Here is a 12054-nt window from a genome sequence, read left to right as displayed (position 1 = left end):
CTGGGAGGGGGAGAGGATGCTGGGAGGAAGTGTGCCAGGGCCGGCGGCCCCTCACCCCCAGGGAGTGTGCTGGCAGTGGTCTCTCCAATCTCCCCATCACTCTTTCCCAACTAGCATCCCAGGGCATTCCCAGGCTACGAGGCCAGGTTCCAGGGCATTCCCTGAGACCCACAGGTTCCATGAAACCTGACTACTGGGGCACGTTTAACACACAGCCAGCCTCTCTCAACCTCTCTGCTCTGCTGGGGGAAGAATCCCAAAACCCGGTGGGAAGACAGCTCGGCCAAGAGGCAGGAGACCTGGAGTTCTCTTTCTAGGTCCGCTACCAGGTCGGGCCTCAGTTTCCTCATCAATACAATGGGTGGGGTACACAGCTGTCCTCTATTGTCCTCACCACCTGGCCTTCTAGGAGCCTAGAAGGTGGGTCCCTGACTCTAAAGGGAAGAGGCCGGCTTCTGCGGCAGACAGCTGGCCTGGAGCACGGGAAGGGAACAGCCTGGTTTGTATTTCTTGAGCTACGGTGGCGGTGGTAGAGATGACAGGGGAGGAGTGGAGGTGATGAGAGGAAATGTATTGCACACTTGGAAGGTGCCAGGGACTCATATGAAGCAACTCATTAACAGTTAGGAGTCCTGTGGGGTTAAGTGCTGTGATTGCCCCCAGAAAGTGGAAACTTATCCCAAATGTAATCAGTGGTGGAACGGTAAAGCCAACACTCTCCCTCCATGTCCCCTAGATGGGGCCAGCTGCTAAAGCGAGCCTGAGCCAGAACCAGACACGATTCTTCCTGGTTTATGTGACACCCATAGAACAGCAGCATACCATGTGGGAATGGCCTCTGAGATCCCCCAGCTCAACTTTCACGTGACAAGTGAGGAAACTGAGGCCTAGAGAGGTGCAGGGATTTCCCTGGCCCACTGTTTGGGTTGATGGCTCTGGGATCAGGGACTACGCCTCAGGGATGGGATTGGAGGTATAATTCTGGGGGATCCCTTTTCTCTCAGGCCTTGCTGGGGCCAGAACAGGAGGACCCAGGGGGTACTCACATCACTGGCCAGCTTCTCGTAATCCTCCATGAGCTGCTCGTTCTCCTGGTTCACGGCTAACACCTTGCAGATGCGATTGGCTGCTGTCTCCGCCTGGCAAGAAGACACAGATGTTGTCATCAGACACCCCCAGCACACACCCCTGGCACTGGGTGCCAGGTACACACCCGCACTGACAAAGCCATCTAACCCCCACAGCTCCACGTGGTAGGAAGGACAAGGCTTTGAATTTGCATCCCTCCTTTCTCCTGCTAACCATCCTCTTTGCCAGAGCATGGCCAGGTCCCATGGTTCGCGAGCCTGGCTAGACGTCTTGGTGGCTGAACTGGGCCCCTGGAGGAGGGCCCGAGTTTGAGGCCCAACATGCATCTTGGGAAGAAACTAATCCAAGGACTGATGTCATTGAAATGTTCAGAGTGAGTGGAGAGGTAGAACAATTCAAGCCTATCCTGGAGTGCCAAGTGGAGACACTGGGATTCCAAGGCTCAGGGCCTCTGGCTGGACTGGCCAGGATCTTGGAGACATGAAAATTCAAATCTTGGAGTCCTGGATAAGATGCTCACCATCTGGCAGTGGGGCCCCTCAGGATCCCAGGATCTCTCAAGCCTGAAGCACTTTAGAGAACATCAAGGGTGCTGGCCTTCCTAAATCCACTGTGCTTGGATGATTTTTAAATTCAGTTATATTCTTGTGTGCATCCCATCCCAGCACAAGGGGAGGTCAACTCAGTGTTTCTTTTTTTATTGCCAGGGTAAACAGGCAGGAAGACAGCCTGGGAGCGGGAGGAGATCTGCTTATGAGGAGACAGATGCCTCCTGAGACCCTGAAGAAGGTTGGCCCGGTAGATGACAAAGGATGCCCAGTTTAAGGGGTAGAAAGAAGAGGCCTCATCTCAAGAAACTAAGATCATAAATCACATCCTTAGATCCTCATCCCCTTCCCCCAACTCAGCTCTTTCCTGACGATGCCACAGCTACTGCTCATGCCTCTTGAAAGCCACCAAGGAACCACGGGGAATCCCAAGAGGCAACAAGGAGGGGATTTCCTTCCCTGGAGCTTATCCCAGAAGATGGACAGAGAACAGGGTCATGGGGGAACCAGGCCAATGTGTCCACACAGGCTGGGTGGGGGGCACCTATCTGCCCGGAGGCAACAAGTCTACGTCTCTTGAAGGCAAGGCTGGAGCAGGGGGCCGGGGGAGGCCAACGCGCTCGCCTCTCTGTGCCGACATTTATGTAAGAGGACAGGGTGGCTGCAAAGACACCTGCCAGATGTGCTTAACAAAAGGGTAAGAATCATAGGTAACCACTCACTGCAGCAAGAAGCAGCTGCCCCTGCCATGATTTTATTGGAAAAAGGCAGGTCCACCTTAACCCTTTTATCCTCTTGATTCATCTTGAAATCCTGGGTTCCGTGGCCCTAAACTTTGAATTGTGAGTCACGCTATCAAACAGATGGACTGAGTGAAGACTGCATTTGCGGGATTTTAGGAGACAGGCCCTGTGGGCCTTCAGCCTCATCTATCCCTCAAACCCTGTTGACTGTTTCTCGGGGTCAAAGAGGGCTCCTTTTGGATGAAGTCGGGGAGATTCCAGAGGGGCCTCCTGGGGACTTTTCACAGAGATCCAACCTCTTTCCCAAGACATTGTCTCAGCCTACCCCCTTCCGGGCTGGCCTCACCAGAATGAGAGTCTAACTGAGAAAACGGATCACTCTAACCCAGAAATCTGCCTCTGGAAACCAAGCATGGGCATCAGGAAAAATAGTTCTTTCTTTAGAAAAGGCAACTGGCCTGATCTGAAAACTTGGTCAGGGTCGCCTCGAGTGACAGTCCAGCTCCCATCGTTACCTTCAGGAAACGGGGTTAAATAAAAAAGGGTTTAGCCAATCCCCGACCTCGGCCCAAAAGGTAAGATGGGCTCAGGAAGTACAAGTGTAGTACAAACCTCCACGTCAGAATCCCTGGAGTGGAAGGCAAGGCCCTTTTGATGGTGGGAGCCGGAATTCCAATCGTCCAATTTTCTAACGTTTCTCCCCATGGCTACAAGAACCCCAAGCACTATGGGGGATTTAGGAGAGAGGTTCTCAATGAGGCCAAGTATAAAAGAATCTCAGAGAGACTGCTTTAGCTCCAAAGCATAAAGGAGAGATTTGTCCTCCTTAGAGAACTCAGAAATTGAAGCAACTTCAGGAAAGTCCTAGGAAAACTGTGGCTTCAGGCTATTTCCTGCAGAGGATGTGGACTGCTCTGAAACCCAAGTCAGAAGCAAAACAGAATGCCTGGGCCTCCCTGATGCCAACAGAATCCGCATCGGATGAAGTAACGTGAGCACAAAGTCACCAATGGACTGAGAAAAATTCTGTAGGCAGAAGCAAAATGATTAAGTACAAAAGCAAAAGACTTCTAGAAATTTTTTTTATCTCTCCCTGGTTTGTATTTTCGTGTTTAAAACGTAACTGCTTTAAGTTGTAATATTAGAAACACACTTGATTTTATATTAAAAAGTTATTTTTTTAAAGTTATGGGCTATTATCCCCGGAGCACTATGCAATCCCAACCAAAACACAAGCCAAACCGCTACTCTAAAATTCAGCATCAATTTACCTGGCATGGGTATATCAAGAAAGGACCTATCCTCAATTAAGGGGACATCAAACATCCAAATTTGGTCAAAGGACACACCATGGCTCTGCCACCCACCACCACCACCACCCACAGATCCACATGGATTCCACGGAGAAATCATCTCTGGCATTTTTAGTCAAAATTTCTCCCAATTTAGCTAAAATCGCCCATTTCTTTCCTCCTACATCTACCCACTGCCTAGTCTTTCCTCTTGTCCCAAATCAGCAACCAGCCCTGGTGTCCCTCTAATGAGGCTCCCAGATCAGCAGGGTTCCCAGATGAAAGTTCTGGGCATCCCCAAGGTGGGTCCGGGCAGGGTTGCGTAACTGGACAGAGGCGTGGACACCGTGGGGAACGCAGCCCGGCTCCCCAGCTGTCACCTCAGGCTCCACCGGCAGAGCCTGGCCTGGAGCCGACTTGCCTTCTCTCATATGCCTTCTTCTCTCTTGCCTCTAAGCTTTGCACAGGCCGTGACCACCTTCCTGAAGGATAGGGTTTCCCCTTTCCCAGCCTTCCACTTGCTGCCCTTAAGACCCTCAAGCTCAGGGGCCTCCTGAGGAAAACCTCGTCCATGTCCTACTGTCCTGCAGTCTGTCCCATCCCTGATTAGACTGCAGTCACTGTTGGCTGCTGCTTTCTTTTTTATATGGTCTACCCAGAGGGACCATGAATTCCTTGAGGGCAGGAACAGGGTTTCTTTCCCTTAGAAAATTCACACAACAGTGATAAAGTAACTTTATTCACTATATGAATGGAGGCAAACAGTACCATCTACCCCCCAAAAGCATTCAGAAACTCCTGCGTCAGATCCAGTGCGTGCTTTAAAGGGTACTTTCTTAGAAACAGTTCCCAGTAGACCATGAACTTTAAAGGACAAACTACATAAATAAAATCTTGTTCTCCACCCCGTCTCAATCCCTGTATGGGGAGAGGAGGGAAGAGGAGAGCTGAGAAAGGACTAGAACCAAAGCCAAAGTGTCAGACAGAAGTTGTTCTGTATGTGTCAAGGAAAATCAGTCACACAAACTCACATACCTTATATGGGTACACGTACTGCACACATATGTGTACATATCTGCACACACGTACATTAGAGTCTACTGCCTTTCTAGATCCTCTGTCCAAAGTTTGGCAAAAGAAAGACAGTGGAGAGGATGGAGAACACTGGGCATGGGCTTGGGAAGATTTCCTCCCCGTTGCACCCAGCCATGGAGACAGTCAAGACAAGGACAACTCCTTCATGTGAGTGAGTAACAAAGTGCCCTCCTTCTCCCTGCAAGGAGAGGTGGGGATCCCTCCCGCTGTCCTGCTGAGCTCTAAGCAGTCGTCCAAAGTCTTCAAAGTGGTTGGGGACAACTCTGGGGAAGGCTCTTGGCCCAGGACATGAGAAGAACCCCCCCGCCCCACTGCCACCACCACTGCTACCACCACCACCACCACCACCCCCCAAACCCAGCTGGTTCTCCTTTAAGAAACCTCATCCTTCATGTGGACAAAAGGAGCATGAAATGGTTGCAACAGGGATGAGTGGAAGGGAAGAAGGCATGGGGGACACAGTATGAGATTTGGTGGGGAAAAAGCAGGCTGCCAAACACGCACGCACACGCACACACACACACTCGCTGTCAAGCACTGTCAACAGCCAGGACACAGGGAAGGCTTCAGAGATGGGTAAGGCCAGTGTCAGCAGGCATGAAGCCCTGGACAGAGCCCCTGAAGGAGTTGGGGAGAGGAGGAGGAGGAGGAGGGAGACTTGGAAAGAGGGGAAAGCCCACACTGGAGAGCTCAGTCCAGCCATGGACGTGGGCAGCAGATTCGGAGGTCACCAGGGCTGGGAGGCCAGCCAAGGCCAGGAGGTAGATGCTCAAAGGTGGGGCAAGAGGGGCCAGAGGAGGTCAAGAAGAGAGCACAGCCGCAGCAGAGAAAGAGGAAGCAGGAGGCAGGCCAGACAAGGGGCTGAGAGGGCTGAGCAGCCTGGGAGGGCCGGGGCACCCACGAGGGAGCCTCCAGGTGGGAGCCATTCTCCCCATCCTCAGCTAGGGCCCACGAGACCTGGAAAGCGGGAGAGATGGTCTTGGGTGCTCACCCAGGCAGGGAGCACGGCTGCTGCTGGCATGTATGTGCTTTGTATAATTTTCTTAAAAGCACCTCTTCCTCAAGGCACTCCTATCGGAAAGCTGTCATATTAGTTTTATAAGAGGATATTTTTACTGCCATCCACTGGATAATTCTAGTAATAAATATGCAAATCTTCAATGTCTACAATATGAACAGAGCCCTTTAGTTGTGGCACCCTTGTGTAATGTGTAAGCTGCACGACTGTCCATGGCAGGCCTGGTTGGGAAGCATCAGGAAGGGCTCTGAACCTCTGGCCCGGACATCAGGGAGAAGGAGGAAGTCTTCTACCTGCCCTGGCGGCTGGTTAAATTCAAGATGATGCCTTGCCCCAGCAGGAACGAGGAGCAGAGAGAAGAGAAGGGGACCTAGATGTTTAAGGGAATGGTCAGGAGGAACAGCCAAGAGCTGTGTTGCCACAGCTAGGGGCCTTTGATTCGGGTCCAGGAAAGGAGCTGAGACAAGAAGCTTCTTTCCTGTTTGTGGTATCCACTGTGCCTGGTGAGTGGGAACAGAGACTCAGGAGGCCACCCAGAGGCTGGGGTTCTCTGGCAAGGTTCAGGGAGTGTCCTGCTGCCCTGCAAGGAGAGGAAGGGGCTTCTCTAATCCCTCCTTCTACTCCAGGGGCTCCTGCTGGGGTGTCCAGGAAGGACGGAAGAGATGGGCAGAAGGGTGGCAGGGAGAGTGGGCGAGGCCGAGGGAGAGCTCACCTTCTGGGCACCCGAGAAGGCGTGGCAGTGACATGAAACAGTAGGTCACATGGCCGTCCCATCCGGCCTTAGCGTGCCTACACATCTGCACAGAGAAGGAGAAGAGGTTGAGGAGAAAGTGAGCAGCAGCAGCACAGAGTAAACCAAAACAGCTAGGTTGGACAGGGAGAGAACACAAGACAGACAGAAGGACGGACAACAAGGGAATGAGCAGAAAAAGAAAAAATGAGATGGTGGAAGGAGAAAGGCAGGGAGGGGAGAGGGGCCGAATCTGAGATGGACGATCCAGAAAAGGCACGAGATGGCAGCAGGGGCGATGGGCGGGGGGCAGGACGGAAACACTCCCATCATGCATGCCAAGACAGGTCATTCAGACTCCATGCCCAGGGTGGGGAATTTGCAAGAGCACAGTCTCGCGGATCAAAGCCGCCAAGGGCAAGCCTGTGGCTCTGTGAGTGCAGTAGGCTGGAGGCTGTGCTGCTTCTGGGTCCTGCCTATGGGGAGACCCGGGGGAGCGGCACCTGCCACCTGAGCTAAGCCTGGATTTAACCCCAGGCCTCCCTGAGCAATACTGAGGGAGGGGTCCACAGCCGCCCACCCCCTCCTCCTCCCTGCTCCCTCCCTCCCTCCCTCCCTTCCTCCTAGGGGCAGTGCTTAGGGCGGGGACAGGGGAACAGAGAGTTCTGGGTAACCACGTGGGGCCTCCAGGCAAAACGCAGGAGAAGGCCCCGAGGCCCAAAGGGGTTATGGACAGGTTTGCTAAATCGTGTCTGCCAGCAGCAAGACAGGATTTATGACAGCTCTGCAAACAGATCAGTGAGGACGGGAGGGACCTCCCTTCCCTGACTATGAAAATGTGTCCCCACCCCAGACCTGCCTCCACAGACGTGGGCACAGGGGGGTGGCTGCCCACGGTGCCTGCCAGGCCTGCAGAACCACCCCTGGCTGAACGCAGCCCTTCCTGCTTAAGCCAGTCGCCTGGACCCCACAGGGTGAGCTCCTGCACAATGTTCTCGGAGATCGTGAAGGAAGATGAGAGAGGGGAGTGAGGTGCAGGGTGCGGAAAGAGCCAAGCAAGAGCAACACGCCACTATAGAACCAGCTGCTAACTCTACCCAAGAGACCAAACCATCCAGATCCCTGTCACCAGGAGAGGCAGGGGCAGTGAGAGGGCATGGGATGCAGTCTGGCATGAGGTGTGCTGGGCATGGAAGGAGCTGGGGGCCCCCAGGTACCTTCTGGGCTCCAGAGAAGGCATGGTAGAAGCTAGACACGTAAGTCATGATGGCTTTCTCATCCGGGCGGGCAGTTCCGACGATGTCTGTCAAGAAAGATCTGGAGTTAAAGCCAGCTCATGAACACACGATCCGCCTCTTGGTGTGATACAGAAAGAAGCTCGTGGTACCACCAAGTCTTTGTGCCAAAACTTTGGGCCTGAATCTAACCAGCCTCTAGTGCCAACTTCATTTTACAGGACTATGAGTAAAGGAACGACGTAAATGATGCCCCCAAGGAAGCAAACAGACAAACCCAGGGTAAGGAGCGTTCTATAGGACGACAACGAGCTCAATGGCAGGGATACAAGGAGGAAGGAGCAGAGACCGGCTGCAGATTAGAAAAGACCCAAGAAATGTAACAACTATTGTGTGGAGCCTGTTTGGATCCTGATTAAAAACAAACCAACTCTATCTCCTCGAGTGCCTCTTTGTTGCTCAGATGTGGTCCTCTCTCTCTAGCTAAGCCAACCAGGCAGGTGAACTCACTGCCCTCCCCTCTATGTGGGACCTGACTCCCAGGGGTGTAAATCTCCCTGGCAATGCAGGATATGACTCCCGGGGATGAATCTGGACCTGGCATCGTGGGATTGAGAACATCTTCTTGACCAAAAGGGGGATGCGAAATGAAACGAAATAAAGCTTCAGTGGCTGAGAGACTTCAAATGGAGTCGAGAGGTCACTCTGGTGGACGTTCCTAAGCACTATATAGATAACCCTTCTTTAGTTTTAATGCATTGGAATAGCCAGAAGTAAATACCCGAAACTATCAAACTCCAACCCAGGAGCCTTGACTCTTAAAGAAGACTGTATAACAATGTAGCTTACAGAATGGGTGACTGTGATTGTGAAAACCTTGTGGATCGCACTCCCTTTATCCAGCGTACGGATGGATGAGTAGAACAATGGGGAAAAAAACTAGATGAAAAATAGGGTGGGATGGGGGTGTTCTTTTTCACTTTTATTTTTTATTCTTATTCTTATTCTTTCTGGTGTAAGGAAAATGTTCAAAAGTAGTTTGGGGTAATGAATGCATAACTATGATGGTACTGTGAACAGTTAATTGATTGCACACCATGGATGATTGTATGGTATGTGGATATATCTCAATAAAACTGAATTTAATTAAAAAACAAAACAAAAACAAAAACAAACCAACTCTAGAAAGACATTTTTCCCACAGTCAGGGAAGTCTGATTACGAACTGAGCAGAAGATGTATCAAGGAATTATTGTTAATTTGTTAGGTGGTTACATAAGAAAATAGCCACATTTTTAAGGTATGTATTCTGAAGTACGTCAGGGTGAAATGATGAGATGTCTGAGATTGGCTTTGAAGTATTTCAACAAAGAAAGCAAAAAGGAAAAGGAAAAAATATAGATGCAGTATGACAAATCTCAATAACTGTCATATCTGGATAATGGGTAGAAGGAAGCTCATTTTACTATTCTGGATACTTTGTATATACCTGAAAATGTTCCTAATAAAATTTAAAAATAAAAAAAGCCACTGGTGGGAGGGGGAAGCAGGGAGCAGAGGGGAAAGAAAGCAGTTTCAGACTCCACCACAGTCTCTCTCTGCCCCACGGTGCCTTCCCAGGCCCTCAACTCGGAGCAGGAGTGTTTCAAAATGGCACCTGAGCCGTTGGGGCTGAGGAAGACAGTCAAGAAAAAGAGACCACAGTGTGTCGAGCTCGTGCTAAGAGGGCAAGAGCAGAGGTGGGAACCAGATGACCTCGACTGCTCCCACTCATGAGGGAGACGACCATCCCTTCGTGGGCATGTGGCCCCCCACTCTCCCTGGATGCCCCCAACTTCTCCTCACACCCTCAGAGCTGCCTTCTTGGTGGGAGGTGGGAAGTTGGGTTTCACGGCTCTCAAGAGCTGAGTTTCCAACCCCGGGACCACAGCTTTGATAAGAATGCTCTTATGCCAAACCCCAGAACTGCCCCCAATGAGGAGGCCCAACTAGGAAGGTCCAGGACACACAGAACCCAGCAAGAAACAGGGAAGTCAATGCTAACTCCTGCCCGGGAACCACCTCCTCTGGCTGGGATCTGCGGAACGAGTGGGTCTGAGGAGTCCAGGCATGGCTCTCTAGCCCCCTTCTCAGAAGGCAGGGGAAGAAGTTGAGCGTCCAAGGTTACAAGACCTTGATGAAACTGGACCAAATACCACTCCCAGGCCCTAGTCATAGCCAGGGCAGGGCGAGGAGGCTAAGCTCAGCAGCCCACAAGCCAGCCCAGAGCTCAGAGGTTTGGGGCCGTTTACCTCTGCAGGGCACATCTCAGCCAGGGGGACCACAAGAGAACACCCCATCCCGGAGCCTGCCACACCTTGACTCCAAGACGAGAACAATCCTCAGGCAAAGGGTGCATGGAGTCTCAGCTATCCACTCACCCTCCAAGCCTCAGGGAACTCCGGAGTCTCTGGCAGGCAGGTGACCCTGGGCTGCTCAAATGAGGCTCCAGAAAACTAGGTCTTCTCCCTTCCTGTCTCAGGCTGCTGGGACCCACCCCTCTTAGACCCTAGTGGAGAGAAGAGCGGGGGGCCCAGAAGGAAAGCCCCTTTCACCTTCGGCATCCAGCATCTTGGGGATGTCCAGGTATTTCTCTGCCACATCGAAGGCCGTGTTTAGATTTGTGAGTGGATCATCCTGGAGGGAGAAGAAGAGGAAGGGGTTATGAAAAAATGAGAGCCACAAGTCGGGGCCTACTCCCAACTGGGTGATCTCTGGAACTGGGGGGCAGAAGCACTTCCTAACAGCCCCTCCCAGGCTCCATCCTCAGGGGCCAGGGCTCCCTGGCTGGGGGTGCAGAATGATATTTTATCCTTTCAAGGCTCAGTTTCTTTGTCAGAAGAAATGGAGTAAAGGATACTGGCCTGCAGCTTGAGCTGGGGGGGGTGGGTAGGAAAGAACTGCTAAGAAATGCATGCTAGGACACTGATTTGGCCACCATTAGTCTTGGCTTCTGGTTTGGGCTCTCCCAGCGGCCAGCAGGTTGCACGGGCTCATGGATAAGCATCACTTTCCCCATCTGTAAGTCAAGAGTTGGACCAGGGGCTCTCAAAAGCCCATGGAATTTGGGGGCTTTTCCAGATGGCCACAGCCTTTGCCTATTCTGGCTTCTCATAGAGAGTTTCTTGCTGGACCTCCCACTCTACTCTTGACTCCAGAATGACCTAAGACAAGCAAGTTTTGTCACTCCAGGACTCAGTTTCCCCATTTGCTAAAGTGAGAATTACAAGCTAGCGAAGGGATAAATGCATTCACTTGGGACACTTTAAGGAGGAAACTGCTCAAAATAGACAAGGTGGAGTCCTTCTGGGAGACTCTCCAACAGCAGCCCAGATGACAAAAAGCACTGCCAAGCAGTGGCAGCTCTTTCCATCCAGGACCTCAACAGCAGCTGCCATTCTCGGGCGCCGGGTGTGCACCCGCCTGCTGACTCGATTCCCAGGTGCTGAGCAAGTCCCGGGGGCCACGAGGCCCCACACCCACCCCGAGGCCGGCGCAGGAAGGAGGAGCTCCCCGGTCAGCCTGGGTCCCCCCCACTCCCAAGCACCTCTGCAACCTCCTGCTTCTGGAAAGTGTTAAGTTCCACTGGGACCAGGTCTGTGCTGGGATTTGGGCTGGAATTCACCATCTACTGAGGCTACTGAGTTAAAGAGAGGGAGAGACAGAGACCTAGTGACACAGGGAGAAATGGGTAGGGGCAGTGAGAAACGGACAGGAGTAAATAAAGAGACACCAAGAAGGACAGAGAGTGGGGAGAGGGCAAGCCCGGTATCCCGGTCCCCTGGACTCCCACCTCCCAAATGGCCGAGGCTCTTTAAGTCTCTGGAGGAGAGGATGGGGGACTCTTGAGCCACAGCCGGAGCAGGCCCCGCTTTCTATGGGAGTGGGGAACAGTGTGCCACCCTCAGCACACCCAGACAGGGACGCAGACACATGCCTACGTCACCAAAGCGCATCGGCTGAACAGTAAGGAGGCAGGTGATGCCTCTAAAAGAAACAAGAGCTGCCTCTTGGCCTGTTGGTTTGGCCACACAATTTTCAGGGAGGTCAGGAGGGTCCTCAAATTGACTTTATTTTTTTTCCTTGCAAAGCAGCCAAGTTAGAGGGTTGGGATCTCCCCTCATCCACCCCCAAGAGGTTTGCTTAGGAAGGGCAGGTCACTCTCCCGTCCAAGCTTGGCACAGCTGTGCACAGGGCTGTGTAGGGGGCTCCAGAGGGCCCTTCCCGGTGGGCAGAGGCCTCAGCCCTGAGCTTCAGGCCGGGCT

At 52.4% G+C, this 12054-nt stretch overlaps 1 protein-coding gene across 3 annotated transcripts in view; it reads right to left on the bottom strand.

Moving 5' to 3' along the window:
- Positions 1–12054, bottom strand: part of ACTN1 (actinin alpha 1) — a 93192-nt gene that overhangs the window by 18893 nt on the left and 62245 nt on the right. For all 3 annotated transcript variants that reach the window (XM_037832460.1, XM_037832458.1, XM_037832459.1), the window contains exons 7-9: positions 10345–10426; positions 7733–7818; positions 1047–1139 (exon numbers count right to left, since the gene is read on the bottom strand). In XM_037832460.1, coding sequence (XP_037688388.1) covers positions 1047–1139; positions 7733–7818; positions 10345–10426 — 261 coding nt within the window. The remainder of the gene's footprint in view (positions 1–1046; positions 1140–7732; positions 7819–10344; positions 10427–12054) is intronic.

This window comes from Choloepus didactylus, chromosome 4, assembly GCF_015220235.1.
Source record: "Choloepus didactylus isolate mChoDid1 chromosome 4, mChoDid1.pri, whole genome shotgun sequence".
NCBI classification, from domain to species: Eukaryota; Metazoa; Chordata; class Mammalia; order Pilosa; family Megalonychidae; genus Choloepus; species Choloepus didactylus.
Note: the sequence above shows the minus strand (reverse complement) of the source record. Positions and strands in the feature narration are given on the sequence as shown.